Source organism: Watersipora subatra, chromosome 11, assembly GCF_963576615.1.
Source record: "Watersipora subatra chromosome 11, tzWatSuba1.1, whole genome shotgun sequence".
NCBI lineage: Eukaryota > Metazoa > Bryozoa > Gymnolaemata > Cheilostomatida > Watersiporidae > Watersipora > Watersipora subatra.
Genome location: NC_088718.1, coordinates 28647022 through 28669405, shown reverse-complemented (window position 1 = coordinate 28669405; position 22384 = coordinate 28647022). Strand labels below are relative to the sequence as shown.

At 36.2% G+C, this 22384-nt stretch overlaps 1 protein-coding gene across 1 annotated transcript; it reads right to left on the bottom strand.

Moving 5' to 3' along the window:
* Positions 1-199: 199 nt before the first annotated feature.
* Positions 200-21044, bottom strand: LOC137408717 (nucleolar protein 58-like). Its single transcript, XM_068095294.1, has 10 exons — positions 20738-21044; positions 14800-14998; positions 13616-13812; positions 12466-12582; positions 12196-12367; positions 7770-7921; positions 6198-6494; positions 4285-4371; positions 3987-4023; positions 200-929 (listed from the first exon to the last, which is right to left on the bottom strand). The coding sequence occupies exons 1-10, from the start codon at positions 20957-20959 to the stop codon at positions 859-861; spliced, it is 1551 nt and encodes a 516-aa protein (XP_067951395.1). The 5' UTR covers positions 20960-21044; the 3' UTR covers positions 200-858.
* Positions 21045-22384: the final 1340 nt, after the last annotated feature.

Here is a 22384-nt window from a genome sequence, read left to right as displayed (position 1 = left end):
ATGCATTAACTTACTAGCCTTGTCAGTACCGGCACATGCCTTCAAAAAAGCTGTCATGCTTCAGCGGCATGGCAGCTCTAGACCATGATATCAGAAGACCGAAAGGCAAGCTAGCCACAAAACGTTATGTCGTGTTGATTACAAAGCTAACTTGGCAAAATGGTACTGAACACATGTTAGAGTCTACACAAGGCCATGGTACATGTAAGATTCTGTTAATTGGTACGAGCAAGAGTCATCACATTAATGTTTCGTAGCCATGCCATAGGTTTGTCGCCTTCGATGTGTCATAATACCATGTTACTGAGTACATTAGTATGAGAAGTGAACAAAGTCATTAGTTAATAGTACCAACCAGTGGAACAACAATGACATCCTGATACAAATATTAGAATGACCCATGTCATGATGATCGGTTTTCTATCATATTAGACCAATATTGCATCATTGAAAATAAAACCCGCTGTCTTCGACCATCGGATACATTTGAACTCAGTTGGGGTCTTAAAATTCATTGCACTGATTGGCATGCTATGATAAAACCGCGTTATCGATATAAGAACACCTCAGGAAAATATCCTCTCCAAAATAAGGAATTACCATGTTTGAAGTTAACCAATCAGAAACCGTAACCTAAATATAATTGACACTGTAATGAGTGTCAGTTCAAATGATTAGGTGAAGGACATGAAACTTGACAAATCATAGAGATGTACTAAAGTAATGAGTAGTAGTATTATCCATGTATAATGGGAATATAACTCCAAGTGTATATGACCAGACTAAAATCAACAACTTTTACAGCCAGAGAATTTCAGATAAAAATTTAGCTCGGGTAGAAAATGTACAAAATGATCTCTAGTCTGCTTCCTGTTTGACTTTCTTCTTTTTCTTCTTTTTCTCAGGAGAAGGACCATTGCTGACTTTGGCTGGAAAAGACAGGTAATGGTCAGTCAGGTTATCGTAAAAAATTGATGAATCAAATAGCATATCAAACCTGGCTGATGACCTAAGGCTACACTCGCACCTACCCTACCTTATGCAACTGTAGGCAATATAAAAACGCCGTTTGGCATTTAAAAAGAAGTCTTAAGAAAACCAACACAATTACAAAGAGGGCTAGGAATAGAAGAATGTCAAGGAACTTTTACGGTATTGAGCAGTATTTTAGAGGATATTACATAAGGGCTCAAAAACAATAATAAATAATAACATACAGTGGTGTGCATAAACTTAGAATCACATTGTTTTGTTCACTCTATATCGAATGGATCTTCCATTTGCTTTCTATTTTCCCGCCAATTATGATGCCATGCCAGATATTATATATTGATCTGATCAGCAGAAGATGTGCTTTCAAACAATGCATTGATTGATTTAACACAATCATTTCTGAGTGATTTATATTAATCCTATTAAACAGATTAGCAATTTTATCTGGTCTTGTACGTAATCTGGTTATAACAGGTTAGCACAAACCTTCCCAGCTGAGAAAGTTTACTGCTTGTCAAATTTCAAAGAAAGTGAAATATCCTAAATCCCATCATGATGGCATTTCAGTTATGCAATTTGTTGACTGTTGCATATTTAAAGCAGGACACTTGAAGTCTTATTCATTCTCAGTTTAACTTTGAACTCAGTTTGACTTTGAACTTTACCATGCCTAAAGTGTTATCTACAGAGAGAAGAGCCATCATTCTGCACCTTCACAAACAGCAAAAGACTCAAAGACAGATAGCTGCGGAAGTTGGTTGTTCTCAGAAGGCAGTCTACGCAGCAATCAAGACTTGGACCTCCAATGGCAGTCTTAAACCCACCTACTCTGCTGGACGACCCAAGAAGACGACTATCCGTGAAGATCGGTACCTGGTACGAAGATCCCTCGCTGACAGACATCTGAACAGTACTCAACTTTGTAAGGAGATCAAGGACAACAGAGATATTGAGATTCACCCCAGTACAGTGCGAAGAAGACTGCTTGCAAATGGTTTGAAAGGCTGCAAGGCAAGGCGCAAGCCCTTAGTTTCTGAGAAACAACAAAAGCGTCGTCTAGAGTGGGCTAAAGATAAACGGTTCTGGACAACAGCCCAATGGCAAAGGGTCTTGTTCAGTGATGAGTCAACATTTACCATCCAAAACCACTCTGGAAATTGTTATGTGAGGAGACGACTTGGAGAGGAGTACAGCCCGGCTTGTACGCTACCAACCATCAAGCACCCTACTGGAGTCATGGTATGGGGTTGCATGACAGCTTTTGGTGTGGGAAGACTCTCCATTTGTGAAGGCATGATGAATGGAGACAAATACATCAAGACTATGGAAGATGTCATGCTTCCAAGTGCTCGGAGCCTGTTCACCAGCAACGACCAACCCTGGTACTACCAGGATGACAATGCACCCTGCCACCGTGCCAAGAGAGTCAAGGAGTGGATGACCAGAAGTAATGTGAGGGTAATAGACTGGCCAGCACAAAGCCCTGACCTGAATCCCATTGAAAATCTTTGGCAGCGTATTGGTGTGATAGTCAGCAAAGATAAACCAAAGACAAAACGGGAGCTCATAGAGAAGATTATTCATGCTTGGCATCACATCATCACTCCTGAAGAGCTCAGAAAGTTGGTAAACAGCATGCCTCGACGGTGTCAGATGGTGATCAAGAACAAGGGCTGGCCAATAAAATACTAATGCTCAGCTCAAGACACCTTACCAGTCCTTCTGAAGACCAACAATAACCCAACGGCCCTTTTCAGGGCCACCAATTTGTATAAAAGAGTTTGTTTGTATCCTATTTTATCAATTTTCACTAACAACATTCATAGCCTGCAATAAGTCTGCCTTTCGGTAGATCCACCCCAGCGATAAAAATCTGAGAATATTTTCGAATATTTGGCATCATCTTGTTCTTCAGAATTTTCCCTTTCAAATGATATATATATATTGATGGGGTTGAGGCACTTAACTCCAAAGAATTTCTTAGACAACAGCATATAAACATACATATTTGAAGATTTAACTGGTGATTCCAAGTTTATGCACACCACTGTAGTATCATCTCTGAAGACTGGCTCACGATATATTGCCATACGTTGGAGTTATCCTCTCGGCAATCATTCGTCGACTAAGTGCACTGTAAGCTGATGACATCGCCCAGATAACGCAGATGTGTCAGGGAAACATTGTAACTGGCGAGCTTTCCCGATATTACGCCGAGTATCCACAACAGTCTAAGAAACATGCATCACTTTTGCCATGGTGATTGGCTGTCACGGATTATTTAATCCATATTTCTCTTTGTGATAGTTGCTGCGGGACTAGTATTTCATCATTTCACAACCGAATTGTGTAATCGGAACAATATGCTGTGGACTATTTGATGATGTAAACGCAGATGGGTTTGTTATAGTGTTATTACAGACATATCACCGATATCTTGTATGATTGACACCGACATACTGCTATATAAAACTGGTTCACACTATACCCCCCGTATGTCAGCGTTTTCCTTTCGGCGTTCATCGACGATATGTAAACCGTAAACCGATGGCATCGACAAAGCAATGCAGACATGTCGGGAAGGTTTGCAAATTTTCAAGTTCTGTTAAATTTTCCCGATATTTCGCCGAGCATCGACAACCGCCTTTACAATGTGAATCGTTTCGGCGATAGTAACTTGCGAGATAGCGTGATTTATTCATTTCCGTTTAGAATATTTGCTGCAGGACTAACATCTGATTCCAGCACGTGAAAACAAAAAGGTTTCTTTGAAGAAATTTTTTTTTAAAATGAGACCACTACATCACAAAGTATTTGCTGATGCGGATGGGTATGTGATAGTGAGAAGAATGTTATCATTGATGATCACTGAAGTATTGTGTCATCAACGCCGAGATACGACGATATAGTGTGAACCAGCCTTAAATGAAATCCCACTATCCAGAATCAAAGCCTGTAGCTAGAGATTAGCGACTTGAGAGAACTGGACATACCTTGTGGTTGGTCTGCCTCAGCAGCCTCTAGTTTTCTCTATAAATATACAGAGAACTCCTCAAGTGACAGAATATACAGAAGTGACAAATGCGTTCAGTTAGTTATTCAATGCATACACAGAGCAAGATGGTTTTATGAATGTCATGAGAAAAAAATAATGAATTTATTATTACCATTTAAATATCAAAATTTAATATCACCCAGTCGCTACCCTTCAAATAGAGTTGTGAGAATTCGGACAGATGCTTTCTTAGAAATCCAATTATTGATGTTATCCTAACGAAGTCTAGGACTCACCTTTTTCTTCTTCACAGATTGTGTTGGAGTCACTTCTGGTTCCGATTTTACCTCCTCTACAGGTGGCTCAGCTTTTATTTTTTTTGCCTAGTAAAACACCCATACATCATCGATTAAACTTACGATAGTTTAACCTTCCAACAGTCAATCCTATAGTTGACAATCAAGATTTTTGCTAAACGCAGGAGTAATTAAGCTAATGATAACAGTGATATTTCAACTTTGGCACATGTTCATCTTTTGGTGAAATATTTATCCAATGAAGTGAATAGCTCAGTATTCTATAAAGCGATAAGCTATTTACTATTCACAGATCTCAAGTGACACTTGCAATTATGTCTATAACATCGGATAAAGAAACTACGTGTTAAGTTAACCCTTCTGCAGGCATAGCGACTATTATATTGCCACGCGAACGTTTTTTAAAAATTGATTTCTGGTTAGCTTATTACCTTTTAATATTTATTTTTCACTAACAGTAAACTACAATACATTGGTCTTTGTTAGCAACCAAAAAATTAGCTGTTTTGAGAAAAAAAGAGATCTTTTTGCAATACTGAACAAATGAAAAATTTGAAATAAATACGTATTTAAATAAAATTGGGAATTTTGTTTGTAGCTTGTTTCTCCTTTTGTTTCTGCTTTCTGAATATTTTCCCAGAGTGCAACGACTTTCTTTAACTGTCATGGCGTCTTCAAAAGGCTATAGGCAAAGGCTATAAAGGAACAATAATAAGCACACGTCAAGACTGCGGTGTAGGCCTCGGCAAGGGCAAATGCTTCCGAAATTACTATAGTTAGAGAAACACTTATATAAGAATTCGACTTTAGAATGTTTAATTGTATTTACCTGTATAATAAAAACATAATTATACACGCATACAATATCATAAATAAAAGTGTATCAATGATTTTTTTAAAAGCAATTTGTGAAAAGTTAATCTGCACACGGGGTCTCAAATAGCCCAAAAAAACTTGCCTGCGAAAGGGTTAATAACGATGTATTTTATCAAACGAAAGCGAACATACTACTGTTCAAGCTTTTGTTGCACACGCTCATCAAAGCTGCATTCTTGCCAACTATAAAAAAGGATAACACATGTTTTAAAATTTACACTAATTGCATTTGCATCCTTTCAGAGCAACCTCTCCTATCCAAAAATGCCATTGATCTCTAAAGTACAAATGTACCTTCAACTTGAGCATAATACAGCTTTTAGCAAAGAGAACGAATGCAGAATGGATTCTCTAAACATGTTTCTACAGTTATACAATGCATCCTAGGGTTACGATGTCCCTGTATTACAATTTTTTTTCACCTTATGATGTAAAACCTAAGGTTTTTGGTCCCCGCCATATGACATTTTTTTGCCATACAATATCAACAAAAATTGATCTCCAAGTTCAAATTTGGCAGTCAGCGTGCTGATTACGTCAATATAATGAAGATACCAATATTCTATTCACTGAAATTCCTCCCACAATGCCTGAAAGAGATACGAAGCTTTCTTTCTCCCTCCCCACCCTTCCCTCTTTCTCTCTGCCTCTCTCTCAGTTCAGCGCTATTCGTTATACAATATTGGCAAAACGAAACCAGAAACAGATTGGTGATAAAATTTAAGCCAAGGACAAAGTTGAAGTTTAGTAAAATACATGTTAAAACTTCGCATTAAGTATGTGTTTAGTAAGTTAAATTGTTAAATGTTTAAATAAAATGGTATTAAATGGTTTAGTAAGCTAAATTGATTTAAGTCAAGTGCAAAGTTTATGTTACACCTCTAAAAATAAAATTGTAATGTATGAGTAATATTGTAATATATGTAAGTATATTAACGAGCCATGGTATAATCAAAGTAACAAATTAAAGCGTCAACTATGCATGAGCTGAGTCGCCTAAGTAACCAAGCAATTACCTTTTTCTTCTTCGCCTTCAGCTCCGTATCCTCTTCAGACTTGACGGGAAGAGTCGAGTCTGCAGCTGAATTATAAACTTTTATCTCTGCTTTATTCGTGTACTTGTCCATGTCAGCCTTCTTCTTGCCTCGGCCAGCCAGCTTGTGGTACTGGCCTGTCTCCAACATCTTTAGTCTCGCCTCCAGATTAGCCCTGTGCTCTGCACCCATCTCCGCGTCTGTCGCCTCTCCCAAGGCATCCACTCTGATGGCAAGAGCTGCTTTAGCAGCAAGCATACGACTAATCTTTCCTTTCAACTATAAGAACAGCAAAACATATCTTTATCATTGAAGCGCACCACACTTTTTCGTGTCAAAGAATGAGAAATTCAACGAGTCAAGGACGAAGTCATCAAGGAATGTGTTGAGGAAGTGTCAAGAGAAGAGAGTCCAGGGACAAGTGCGAGCAAGTGAAACAAGACACTCATTTACTACCGTGTCAACTAACTGATGTCAGCAACCGCATACCTTAATGATAAAAACACCATTGTATTATTTGGTATGTATTGGTAAACAATATAATAAATTATTAATACAAATAAACACGATAGATACTTTTTAACCCACAATTTACCAAACAACAAGTCACAGAACATCGCACAATTTTCATGGCCAGCAACCACTGATGAAGTAAACTTATAAGAGGGGCAAGTACATTGAGTTTTAGTGCATTGGAGCTCTAGTTCTATAGATGCACAATTTGCCATGGAGCTGCACTGAAAATTTACACCATAAATTTAATGAATTCCAAACAAAACTGAGAACTTTAGATGTTTGTCAGTTCATTCAGAAACATTTCTAATGCACTTAGTCAAGATACGATGCTGTTAAAAGTACATGGGTGACTCAAATACGTAAGACACCATGGCCTTTTTGTTGGAGCAACTTTCCATAACAGCTAGTTGATCAACAGAAGGTCCGTACGCTAAAATATTGGTAAAGAATTTACACTACACCAGTTCGAGTCGATAAAAATCGGATCAATATAATTAAGAAAATTTTAACGATCAGCCAGCCATGTTGAAAAAGTACAGGTCATGGAAGAACATCAGCCTTCACATATTTATCTAAAATGTTCCAAAACCTAGTCGTAGCATGATAGAGCAAATGACAGGGCAATTAGAAACTTCTGGTAACAAATGTTGTTAAAGACAATAAAATGGAAAAAGAAAATTGGCACAAAAGCTGCACATTTACAGGATTTCACAATTCAAGCTGCAGTATCTACTTGACAATCATTACTAAGCATTGAGCAACACCTGAAATGAGACATGAAGTTCACCGACAGGTCAATATTACAGTGTCATGTACCAATAAAAATAGAAGAAAAAAATATCACATTTTTACCTTTCAGTAAAAGTGACCTTTCAAATACCAATCAGATTTGGATCAATGACTGAATATATAAAGCATCTTTACTGAAACAGCTGAACATACAGTCGGAGTTGTAATACAGTCGTAGTAGTCGAGACTAAACTCAAAGTACTTAAGGCCTCTTAAAGGCAACTTGTTCTAATGAACTATCACAAGTACCTTCTGGTTAGTCTGCCCGACAAGGGTGGCATGATAGATGAGCCCGTATTTTGGTGTATCATGTTTAGTCTTTAAGGCTCTAAACAGAGCCTTCTCTGCGCCAAGGATCTGAATGGTAGATGAAGGATGCTTGGCCAGGTTCATGAGAGATCCTGAAAAAGCAAATCAAATATCCAATTAACACAACAACGGGAGTATACACTGGTTAAAAGTAATAATAATATATATAGATACAAATAGTCCTCAATTAACGACTGGCTGGCTCACTTATGACGACTTCGGACTTATGAAGGCATGGTGAAAATCATAAATATCGCAACGATTTTTGAAGAGGCTAAATGAGAATAAATGCAAAATTAATTTTTTAAATTGAATTTGTAGATATTAAACACATACGCTAGCGGTAACATTAGCTTCAAGCATGTACCATATCTTGTGTTAGGATAATATCTGAGGTTGTTGAAGCTATAAAAGGTTGTTGATCCTATAAAAAAGACATATGGTAACTAAACATGCTAAATGAAAACAGAAATGTCAAAAAGCGCACATAGGGAATAGCTAAATGTAACTACACATGTAGCCTAGCCTAACATATCTCTACATGCTCATGCACACGCAAAAGCTGAACGAAAAAGAATACGTTATAATTTAATATACTTCTTAAAAGTTGACGCTTATTTTTAAAAGTTGATTGAGAGTAGAGGGGGTCCTCCCATGTTGTATGACGATTTTGACGACCAGACGACAGGGATAATTGAAAAGTGAGAGACAAGACAACCATTTTTCACTATAGGTGACATTGACGAAGTGATGATGATTGTGTAAGTAGGATTACCAAAGGCACGGCTACCCGTAACAAATTTTTCGGTGGTTCTGAGTTCTGACCGAAATCACGAAGTGAATGAAAAACACAGAATTATTCGGTCGAAATTCACAGAATTATCTGAGCTGTGCATGCCTAAGGAATTCGTCGACGAAACACTTTTAATTAACTGGCTAAACAAAATTATTAGCGAGCACTTTTCTAGCAGCTTTAGTAATTAGTATAGTCCAAGACATGTATTACGACACACAATAAAAGTACGAAGGCAATTCAACATAATAAACGTGATGCAACTGCTTAGGTTGCGCTATTGTTGATTAGCGAGCACGACTCTAGCAACTTTTAAAATTATATAGTCCGAAGCGCATAACGCGGCACGCAAGAAAATTATTACGGCAACTCACCATGGTAAATACGATGCAACTGACTTGATTGCCCTAAATATGGCAACTCTTTCTACCACAAAACTTTTGCTGCTAAAAGGGAAACTGTTATTATTAAAAAAGAAACGATTTGTAGCCATAATGTCTAAACCAGACATGTCCAAAGTCCGGCCCGCGGGACAAATGCGGCCCGGGGTCAATTTTCATCCGGCCCGCAGTTTGTCATAAAATCAATAACGTCTGGCCCGCCTGTAGAATTAACCCTTTGAACCCTTACGGCCGATTTTCCAGCATTGCGGAGGGTGTGTCAAAATCCCTAACGGCTGGAATTCTGGCATTCACATGGCTTAGTTTACAAAAGCAGTTTCTAAGTAACAGCGTAAACCAATCAGATTAATCCTTGCACAGGATGTTTGACCAGATATGTCTAATCCATTTGTAACAATTTTCAAATATCTTCACTTCCTTCGATTTAATAACAAATTTTATTAGAGCGGTATCGCGTAAAAATTGTTGGTAGGTCCTAAATGATTGTGATGCAAATAAAGAATTTTATGATACTAACTATAATTTTCCACTATATTTTGAATCATGAAATGATGATGAACATGTGCTCAATGAAAATGCTGCTACTGTAAATGGTTTTATGAGTTATTTAAAATCGTACGAACTTTTATAGTTTTGGCACGAATAATGGTGACGCACTGTTTTTTTTCTGTTTGATGACATTTGCTGTGGGTTGCTTGACCTTTTTAGTAATGTTTTACCAAATATCATTGTATTATGAGCATGTTTAGTTATATTTAATAAGTTTAAAAACTTATGATCGTTGGACAGATCGCTTAGAGTTACTGACATCACTGACAAAAACGACCAGGGTTCAAAGGGTTAATAAATTGGGCAGAAGTGCTGTTACCTCCGTGTTAAACATTTAAAAATCCAATCAACATTTATAATTACTGTCTTATTTTAAATGAGCCCTGCACTTGTTGATATGCCTAATACTTGTTGATATGCCTATTACTTGTCGATATGCCTATTACTTGTCGATATGCCTATTACTTGTCGATATGCCTATTACTTGTCGATATGCCTATTACTTGTCGATATGCCTATCACTTGTCGATATGCCTATTACTTGTCGATATGCCTATTACTTGTCGCTATGCCTATTACTTGTCGATATGCCACTTACTTGTCGATATGCCTATTACTTGTTGATATGCCCATTACTTGTTCATTTTTCTGTAATTGTGTTTAAAAATTCTATAAATATTAAACTGCCATAATGAGATAGTTTCATGTTTCAAATTTAATTTCTACCCAAGAGAACAATTACTTCTGTTCAACTGTTAGAAAAAGTTAGTGTTAAAAAAGTGAAGTGATTATTAAATTTCAATTATAATGTCGATGCAATTTTGATATGCATGTTTCAAACGAACCAAACACATGCTTAAGCCAGCTGAAATTAAAATAAAAAGCAAATATGAAACGCATATTGGCTCGGTAAAAATGTAATTAAATTAATTGCTGTTATATGTAAAAAATGTTCGCCAAGGTAGGCTCCCTAAATTTTTAACACGCTAAATCTGGCCCCTTTGCAAAAAGTTTGGATACCCCTGGTCTAAATCTAAGCAGCTGCATCGTGTGTATTATGTTGAATTGCACTGGTATTTTTATTGTGTGTCATTATGCGCGCGTTATATGAACTGAACTAATTGCAAAAGCTGCTAGAATCGCGCTCGTTAATAACTTGTTTAGCCAATTAAAAGCGTTTCGTTGGCGAATTCTGTGGGCATGCACAGCTCAGATAATTCTGTGAATTTTGGCCGAATAATTTTGTGTTTTTTGTTCATTTCGTGATTCCGGTCAGAACCAACAAAAAATTCGTTACGTGTGGCCATACCTTTACTAACTTATTATTTGACCGTAAATCAACACGATCAAACAAAACTTCACTAGTTTCGGTTTGAAGCATCTGGCCCAGCATTTATAGACTGACAGGTGATTTAAGTAAACAGCAATGAAATGCCACGACAAACTGACAGCAAATCCGTTTCCAAGGCTGTGACTGACAGTGATTATTAAAGACAATCTTGGACTATTTTCAGTACAAGAAGTGTAGCCCTAAAAAACTAAAACACCTATCACTTTTCGCGGAGTAATCAGCAACGCTCCCAAACATCACTAATAAGTTTGTGAAGATCGCTGGTTGAGCCATGCTTTTGATTAGCGAAAGTTCAAGCTGAGCAAGTTTCAGGTTTTCAACACAACCCAGTGCCGCCAGAATGGATATTTGTCTTAAAATAACGAATGTGAAGAAAGAGGTGGTTTTGGTTACCAGCTTGAAAAAGGTGACGACCGTGATTTTAAAAGTGACAACAGTGATTTTAAAAGTGACTATTCTGACGACAACTTTGTGTGGTAGGACCCCCAGCAGAGAAAGAGAAATGGTAAAAAAGTACAGTGTAACTAGTCTATATCTACATATATTTCAAGAAAAGTATGTCTGTATGTCGTATATCTGTCTGTCATTCCAGCTATAGCTATTATTAGAATAGCTGTAGCTGGACAACAATGCAGACGCAAAGTCATGGCTTACCGCCATTAGAAGCCTAGCTTATTAAACAGCTTACTGGAGTTTTCCATTGGCAATGTGCCTGGCTAACAGCTTGAAAGTTACAGTTGTTTGACAAAGTGTTAAAACCTTTACAGTTGTTTTTATTTTTCTCTTAATTTATTTAAACTACACAAAGCACTTCTCTCGTGGTATGTAGTTTGAAAGCTAGAATGGGAAATATTGTTATATGTTAAATACAAATCAATTTTCTGTCCAAAGACATTTTTATTCCCCGGGCAACGCCAGGTAGCACAGCTAGTACATATATACGTATCAGGGGCTCAAAAGGAGGGTTCATTTAATGGCAGAATCATTTACCGATGGGATCTCCAAAATATAACCCCATAGATGAGGACTACCTGCATATAATAAACTAGTATATACACACCTTGAATATTGTATCCAATACTAATCATGTCATGCATTCACATCATGTCATGATTTTGTAATCTCCACCATCAAATGGCAACTGTAAGTTTATCAAACGTACAGTTGCCATAAAACAGCGCCTAATAAGTCCATTCTAGAAGACTCACAAAATTAGCCTTGACATCCATTTAGCTGCAGACCAACGACCATGAGCAAAAATGGCCATATTACCTGCATGTGAAATGAGTCGGGCTCCAATAATCTCCCCAACAAGAACTGTAAGATTTGGCGCTACGGCGTACATCCTGTTTTTGAGATAATCATAGAGTTTGGCCCTTGAATCCTGCATGTCCAGGATTTGATCGCACAAGTGTGTCACATTCATGATGTCTTCATCAGAAACCTGAGATAAGGGTGATTAAAAGAAGATAGCGATGTAAACCCAAACTACAGTCAAAACTACATTAGGTTGGCTCTCCCCGAAAAACAAATTAAGTTCACCTCAGAACCCATGGATATTTCAGCAGCTTCCTTGACCTCTGCTTCCAGTTCCTCTGGCAGTATATCTTTCAGATCCACATTTACGGCATCTGTCCGATGTCCAATTGCTCGCACAACCTAAAAATAGTTCACCCGACATGAGAGCACAACTAAAACAACATGGTCCATGACTAACAAGAACTTAAGCCATGCTTAGGTCAAGCAGTGCCTGGAAAGGAACGTCCATCAAGGACAGTTGTTTGATGCAAGTTTAGAAGGTATTGTGGTTTCTAGGGAATTGTGAAAGCTTTATCTAGAAAGAATGTCCATGTTCCTGGTCATGGTCTTTATACTATTTAGTACGACCCTGCAGTAGTTTTTAGACAAGGTCACCAAGTTGTCCACAAGCAAGCCGTTTAAGTGATGAGATAATACTCACGGGTGTGATTGACTACCTCTTTACTCCAAGAATGAAGCTACGCAAGTTGTGGTAAAAACATCACTTTGCACTGAACTTTTCAGGATACAAATTAAAATTGACAAAACCATTTTCATAAAAGTTTTGTCGCAAAGCAATGGTTTGATTTTTTGCTATATGAACTCTTGGGAAAGAGTAATGTACAGTGGAATAGCTACTTTTTATCACCTCAGCCTACAAACTTAACAACATAAAATTGGTGTAACTACTTGAGCATACAATGAGTAGAATTTCTGAAAACATTCGAAGTTTTAAACATGGCAGTTTTGTAAATAAAAGCTAAGATGCACAAAGTGAAATTAATCTGAATTTATATATAAATAACAACAAAGGATAAGCAGAGACTAAACTTACTCTGCATTTCTCTACCACAACCTTCATGTCTAACCCGTCGATTTGCATTTAAAGTAAATTAACAATAAAAATCTCTATTTATTGACCACTTCTCCAAGTTGTTTTATCTCTCTTATATAATGGATTCATTGTTATCACTTTGTGTAATTAGCTACAAGCTGTCTTGTGTTGTAAAAGTTTTTGGCAGAGGAACTGATTTAATGCATTACAATATATTATATTGGAACCATTTGATTCAACAAACGACTGTCTCAACAAGCTAAGCAAGTCTGAACGACTGTATACTATATAGATAGGCTACATTCTACTCCCTGAGAGAACCTAAGGTGACAACTATACCTTAGCATAAGCTACGTGGTCAGTGACAATTTTACCGAGCTCTGGAAAGTGCCACCCGTACCACTCTCTGCATCGCATGTTATAATTGTTGAGATCTTTGTCCATATCGTCGAGTAAGGAGACAGCCTGCACTATCATTGTGTCAACCTTGTCAGGAGAAAACTTGAGTTTGTATCGTGAAAGACTGTGTGCCAGACCTAAAACAGTGATGCTGGGCTAATGAGAATTCCTAAGGCGGACAAGGTTCAGTTCATACTACATCTGAGTAAGGGTGTGAAACTATTTTTATGAATAAAAAGTAGCGCTAGGACTTTTTGTAACAACGCTAGTAGTAAAATACTAGCAGGACTCGCAAAATTTTAGCAGTTGTGTACTCTTTGTTTAGTTAACACCTTCAACACAGGCAATAGACTTCTCATGTTAGTCTTCAGTTGACCATTAAAATGCCAAGAGAAACCATTTGGTTTTCAATGTTTCATCTATGGTAACCTTTTCCCGCATTTTACTCTTATTCATGCTTGCCTTTCGGCCATGTTTATTTTTTTCATGTCTACAATTCCTTTCATATTAGGCACGTTAGTATCTGTAATACCATAATTTCCTGAAGCGTAACATACACTTGGAAAGAACACAAACATTAAACAATACCGAGATGCTTCCAATTTATTCCCATTTAATTACAAAAGAAAAGTACAGATCGAACTAACACACGCTAGGACCATGAAAGTACGGGGCGCCTTCAGAAAGTATCATGTGATCTGATAAAGTGCAGAGATAAATTATATACACAGTTATTTTTCTAAAACACCACAAGGTGGTTGGTTTACCAAATTCAATATCGAGAGTTGGGATCCCGCTCCCAAATATCTTTTATCTCAATCTGTAATTGTGGCTGAAAAGCGTCACACACAGACACACACACTGCCATACTAATATATAGATTATACGTAAAACAAATAATTTTAGTAACCACATCAAATTACACCCATTGCGCTAGCTGAATATATCAGAAGTTCCTGCTCTTCTCCAGATATGATCGTAGGAAGATTGTAACCAGCAATATGATATTATTTCTGAGCCTAATCGATATAAGCGGTGACTATCAGAAATGAGCCACAGTTGTTAAATTTATAGGAATATAAAGTCAAGTTGTAAGAGAAATGTGCTAAGTCCTGTCAGCTTACCCAATGCAAAAGCTGACATCTCTTTGTCAGGAATGCCACTAATTAAACTACTCATTTGGCTCCTGATGCCGCGCATGAGTTCTTGAACTGATGAGTCAGCCAGACATGAGACCTCAAACTTTTCCTTAATGGTGCTGCCCAACTTAGCATCAGCAACAAGAATCTGTTCCTGTGTGTCTTTTGTTACCTTTTTGAGCAGCTGTGTAGAAAAAGTGGAAAATGGAAATGTTAAACATCAATCTGAAAGAACAGGAGTTGAAGCATCATCTTAGAGCTTACGTTGAGGAGAGTTAGTAACTCAGTATAGAATGGAGGAGAGTTAGTAACTTAGTATAGAATGGAGGAGAGTTATTAACTTAGTATAGAATGGAGGAGAGTTAGTAACTTAGTATAGAATGGAGGAGAGTTAGTAACTTAGTATAGAATGGAGAAGAGTTAGTAGCGTAGTATAGAATGGAGGAGAGTTAGTAACTTAGTATAGAATGGAGGAGAGTTAGTAACTTAGTATAGAATGGAGAAGAGTTAGTAACGTAGTATAGAATGGAGGAGAGCTAGTAACTTAGTATAGAATGGAGAAGAGTTAGTAACGTAGTATAGAATGGAGGAGAGTTAGTAACTTAGTATAGAATGGAGGAGAGTTAGTAACTTAGTATAGAATGGAGAAGAGTTAGTAACTTAGTATAGAATGGAGAAGAGTTAGTAACGTAGTATAGAATTGAGGAGAGTTAGTAACTTAGTATAGAATGTTGGATGAAGACCTTAAACGATATTTGAGATTTGAACTCCACTAAGTTTTTATGATGATAGCTTCTTCGCATTTCAAGTCGGCAAAACCAAATCTATATTCGCTTTCCTTGGTCTATTTTTTATATAAGGATGCATTCAAACACGAAATTATTCATATAGGAATCGCCTTTGTAACAAAAAATTGAGAAATGGTTTTTAGAACTCCACCATAATCGGAAGAATATAATTTACACTAGTGGTTTTTGAAATATTTAACATAGTTTGATAAAAACAAAATTAAAACAGTAAAAAAACTTCTGAATTTGAACTTATGCAATAACGATGCAATATTGTTCATAATAATAGATAGTGAAATGCAAAGTTTTAGGCAATGCACAGCAGATTTACTATTAAAATGTACCGAAAATAATATTGAAAGTTTGATTTGTCTTCACAACTAAACTAAGTTACCTTAAAGGTTAACAAAAGCCTCAAATACCCAGCACTAAATTTTGTCTAAGTTGAATGGATAATCTATTATGCGCATGTTGCTATGAAACAGTTGGCACTTTCATTGACTAGACTACCCAAAAGGAAACATTACTTATGGGCCAGTCCACAATTTATGATATGGCAGTTAGGTTTTGACTAAATTTTGTTTCTCCATTTAAAAATATACAACTTGTGAGCTGTCCCATCTAAACGAGTATTGAAATGAGCATGAAACTCTGAATGAGATGTCACATTTGCTTAATTTGACCGGATCTTGAGGTTGTGAGGGCCTATTTAGGACATGTATGACGTAACATCACAAAATGACTGGTCTGTGTTGACCTATTTTCCATGTGTCAACATTCTTGATTGACTAGTACTACCCATTAGACTTCTAAACATGAGATGTGAAAGGTGTCAAAAATGCTTTTTATGAAAAAAGTATAGGGATTATTAAAAGATTAACGCATGTGACCAGCAAAATAGCGCATGAACAGCGAATTATGTATGACGTGATGCTGCGATTTTTGTATGGTTATTAGCCATTTGAGTTGAAATTTACAAAAACAAAACGTTGCTGACTAAAATTGTAATTTAGCATTAATGCATATTTATATGGAATAATATAACATAATATAAGTTTATAAAATTTAGTATTATGCATATGTACATGACACTAGTGAAGACTAAACAGAAATACGCAGAAGCTATTCAGCGAAATAGTTACCCAAAATATCTACCGATCCAAATAACTGCAGAAGCTCTGAACGACTCAATCACTCCCATCTAGATATAGCAGTTTTATCCAACTCAAACACATACAGTATTCGTCTGATTATTCCGGGGTTTTGCTCTACCTATGACTGGTCATTTTCTTGTATAACAAATTTTAAATCCTTATTTCTTTAGAAACTACTCAAGACTCCCTATCTTCTATATCACAAGCCCTTACAATGGCCATACAGTGGAGGGGATTTCAAGGCTTTGTCTGGTATTTCACTACAACATGATTGCGACACTTGAAGTTTGAATCCATTTGAATCACAGCTGTAACTTCTTTTCTTATTTTACAAATTGTTAGTTACTCAAAACCATTGACACAACTCCCGATCCCTTCTCACATAATGAATTTGTTGAATTTCCTTGGTCCCTCCAACCTTTGGTTTAGAAGGTCAAAGCTTCACTTTGATAACTTTTCTAAGACTATGACAATAAAGATTGCATGAATATTGAGCGTTGAATGTATCTGCATCTCTTGCAATAGCTTTACCAACGACCTGTCGTCTTACCATCTCTCTCTAAGTTCCCTACCAGCCATATACGAATCCTTTTCAGTGACCAATGGCAAAGAAGTTACCCTCCAACTTTAATGTAAACCCTCTTTCAAACCAGCTTATGTTTAAAAAGAGGTGGCAATTTTTCAACTGCCAGACGCTCCCATACAAAAGACTTAATGGCTCTACTTCTGGACACAACTCTGATTTTTTTCAAATATAATACTCATGAATTTGAATGTGGAGAATTTCCCATGATCAAGATGGTTGGATATTACAGTATCTGTGTATCGCACATTAGATGAAAAGGCACCTTACAAAACCATTGTTTATACACCGCCAGGTGTAAATATCTTCATTTACACCTTGTAAGTAAACAGCAATTTTGTGATGTGTCTTTTAACTGTGTCAATAGTAGTCTAACCAATGATGCTCATAAATGAAACTGATGATGTAGGTAAGGCACAATTTACTATAAAACCTGTCTACGATAGTGTTAGTTCCTTTGTATTTATGGAGACAGAATTTTCTTACCTTTTATTTCTTCACACAATTTAATTATTGTAGTTTTCAAGATAATCTCATTACCAATTATGACAAACAGGCATAATCCAATAATTCTGATTCATAATTGATCAAATCAATATTGCTTATTAAATTAAAAGTGTCACATCATACAAATGTATGACGTGTCAGGATTAAATATTCATTTATTGAAACTTAATAAGGCCAACAGAGAAGCTCTCTGGTATATATATATATACAGTGAAACAAGGATAACTCGCCCTCGGATATAGCGAACACATGGTTAACTCGAATGGATTTGCTTGGTCCGTTCCCAAGCAATGATAAATGGTTCTATATAACTCGAACTCAACACTGTTAATTCGAACTTTTTGCCCAACGGCTACCGAAACGGTTGCTATCGCTTTAGAAAATCACTTTATTCCAAGCCATAGAGGTAAACCTCAACTTTTCGTAATTCATAAGCGTCGTTATTACCTCCATCGGCAAAATATTTTTGTCAACGACTTTTCTAAAGGTTGGGTGAAATTTGATTTATACTGCTATACGATGAATAGCACGGGCTAGCCGGGTCACGCGCGCAAGGATTCTCGCCACGCACATACAAAACAAAAACAGCATGTTGTTTTTGTATTTGCGTGGCGAAAATCCTTGAGTGCGTGACCCGGCTAGCCCGTGATGAATAGTTTTCCGACGTTGATTCCGTGTTGAATCAATGTCGGAATGTTGAATGTTTAAAACGTCTTAAAAATTGTTGTAATTAAACGTATACGTTGTCTTAGTTAAAAAAAACTATTCATCATTTGACCTAAACACAGAATACGTGTGTACATTCAACAAGTATCCATTCAAAAAGCGTGAGTGATATACAATGTACCGTAAAACCTCGTAAAACTTTTAATTTAACTGCCTCGGAGTGTTGCTTTTAACGAATCCCAGGTAAAGTAAGGTAATCTTTGCATAAACTTCAAGAAAAATCGGCAAAATTGATCGTGGGTAAAACGCTCAAAAGAAAAAGATGTCTTTTCTTTTGAGCATTTCAGCAACGATCAAGTTTTGCCAATGTCAATCTAAAAATGTCCTGGCAATAACATCACCTCAAACAACAAACCAATCTCAAGTGATAGAAAAATCTCTATACTTTTTGATAAAAACGTTTTAAACTTTACATTAGAAGCATTTAATTTGAAACAAACCATTTGTGCTTCTGATTTATACTATAGTTTGTATATGTACATGTATCTACTAATAAATAAGTAAATACATGGACTTGTGACAGTGCTCTGATAACTTGAACACTCTGATAATTCGAACATTTTTGCTCGGTCCCTTGAAGTTTGAGTTATCCGAGTTTCACTATATATATATATATATATATATATATATATATTAGTGTTATAATCTAATAAGAGAATATGTAAAAGTTTACATTTGAAGTTAAATTTATTTACCTGGCATCAACTTTTATATATTTTTCATGCATGGCGTGACAAATATATTCCCTTTGAATAGATCAAATTAACCAGAGACGTTTTCAATACACTTATGCTTTTCCATTATGAATTTATCAAGCCTCTCACAATATTACCTTAACAAAGATTTAATGAATGCAATATGAGTTTGACTTTGTTAAAAAATCTTATAGAATCAATTAATTTTGACAAAACATTGACTTTACGTCTTTGCTGGAAGAAAATTTGCAGTTTGGAGAATCAATGATTCAAATGTTGCAAATTTCAAACTTGCATGGTTGAATATGTGTATAATAAGCATACAAAAATAACAGCTCAACTCATATGTACGCGAAATAACTTTTTATACCCATATTTAATGGACAGGCCCTTATATAAATAAAACCATGCTGTTTACTACTTAACCTTGCATGGCAGTGCTGCCACTGGCGCACATTGACATTTGATTTTAATCTAAAATGTTGACATCTAGATGTGTTGCTGTTGGTCTACAACTATTCAAGTGGGTTTACATTGGTTTTAACAAGTTTTGATTTTATTACGTAATCGGAATGTGAAATGTAGCATTATGTAATGCTTATAGTCTTACTACACAAAATACAAAAAACAAAACATGGTCAGTATTTCACAAACCATAACGAACCCCTCTGCGCATTAGTGCTGAATCCTAAAGATAATGTCGGAGAGCATCAATAGACAATCAAGTCGATTTTATCGGATCGTTTCAGTTATTTAGGTATGCTAGAGTTCCAAAGTTTTGTTCAGCATCTGAAGCAGTCTCAAATGAGAGCTATTTGAAATTTTCTTTGCAAAAGAAATCCGCAATTTTTGTTTGGACTGCATTTCTTTTGAGATCTGAGACATTTAACAACCAAGAGTGAAGTATATTGCCCTCCAAAATAAGAGTTAATCGAATCATAAGTCTGACTGTGACTAGCAGAGGCTATCCAAGACAAGCTTGCAAATGATTAGGGTTTAAGCATATAAAAATTAAAATAGTTCTTAACGACGTAATTGAAATGTTCAAGAATATTGTAGGTTAGGATCGACACCTGTACTGCACCGAATTTAATTTTGTATGCATAAAACGTTGTTAATACCAATGCTACTATTCGAGTAGAGAAGCAAAAGATGAACAAGTATACATAAAAAATTAGCCTACTTCAAATTAGCAAGTGTAATGCTAAAGAATTAAGAAAGCAAGAAAAAGTAACTGCAGTTTAGCAGCATACACTAGGCTATGTAATATTTCTTATCATGTTATTCACAGCTTTGTAAAATCTGACCACGATAGCGCTTCAACTTATTGCAGCCAGAGAACCTAAATAACCCTGGTGTAACTAGAATAGAATAGCTAAAATAACTGGAATAGTAGATTACATGTTTGCTCTCTAACTGTGATATCAAGTTTAAAAATATTAAGAAACGTATTCCTGAAAAGAACTATACCTTTTTTAAATCTGAGCTCATCTTTCCCTCAATCAACGCTGTTGCAGCCGCAAGGGCTTGTGTAGTGTCTTCAAATTTGCAAAAGTTTTTAAGAGCGACCATGCGGTTGGCGGACTCCACAGTTTGAAAGCTCTTAAAGATTTCATCTGGCTTTTTAAGAATTTTTTCATCTAGTAATTTAAATATGGCATACCCTGCCGGAGTTTCAAACAAAACTAGCATCGCGCATCAAATGACACACCAAACCGACTGACAATTATACAAAAAACTAAGACAACGATCTAGCACACCGCATGGATTAGTCGCACCTCGTGTTTCCGGGCGCGTCTTGGCATGCGCGCTGCAATAATCAGAAAATAAATTTCTTACAAAGAGTTGTCTAACCACGCACAAAAACTATTTGCGTGAGTGGATAACTACAGAGTTAGATTTACGCCGCACTTTGTGCTCTTCCTACATATGACACAAAAGCTTAGTATGGTTAATTGAGACATCAAATTACTATTTAAGTGTTTCAGATATTTTTCTTTAATTTTCTAAATATTTGTGTAATCCTACAATATGTCATGAGTTATAAAAAAACTTTTGTAACAAAATTGGAGCTCACAACGAAGGTAGCTGTTAGCTTGAGAAAGCAATTCCATAATAAGTTTTACAATAATCTTTACTGTAATAAGAGCCGTTATTCATCCATTCATTTGTCTGTTTTAAACCACGTATGCAAGGTGTGCTAAAAGATTGTATCATATGATATTCGAACTATGTACATAATTTGTCCTACGTTATTATGCAGTGACACTTGTTGGTTGTTAATTGATTATTTAAATTATCATTTGAATGTTAATTAATGAACTTTCATACATTTAAAAGCTCTGAGATCCTTTTTCTTTGTTTCAAAATAATAAAAAACAATTAATTTGATGCCACAGTATTTTCGACAAGAGTCTTATATAAATGAGACTGCTGAATCTATTAAAACTGCATTAAAGTTACAATGTTGAATCTTAGTCTCTGTACATGGTCTTTCTGAAAAAAATATTTTGCTGTACTATATTCACATACTTTTCTTTGAATGAATATTTGCCATACACTGTTACAAGTACTCCCCTTTGAGAACTAGTTCCAATATTGTCAATAATTTTCCCACGACCAGACGATGTTTGAGAGTTTTATGATAAATGCATGTGCACACAACTCACAAAAATTATTCATCAACAACGTCGCAAACCCTTGTACCGAAAACTCATCAACAAATTTAACCATTTTTGTGTAGAGTCGTTTAAGTGTAATAATGATACAAAACGCATAAAAACCTATTTAAATATGTTACCAATGCTTTGGAAATTGTCGACGTATTCCTAAACCTTACCCATCTGATCAGATTATACACGAATAGATAGATTAATTTGGCCGAAAATTGTTATTAAAACTTGCCAAGCCTTGCTTTTATCAAAATTAAGAGCGGCAAACGAACCGCGAGCAACAAAGAATAGAACCATTAAGCCGTGCGCATTTCACGAAAGAATAGCGTGCACGTTTCACCAGTCTATAGCACTGGCAAATTGCCGAAGGTTTCTGTAATTAACATAGAAGAACTGAAATCGTTTCTTTTTTTGCCGATTTCAAAGTAACTGACATTTAAAAAAC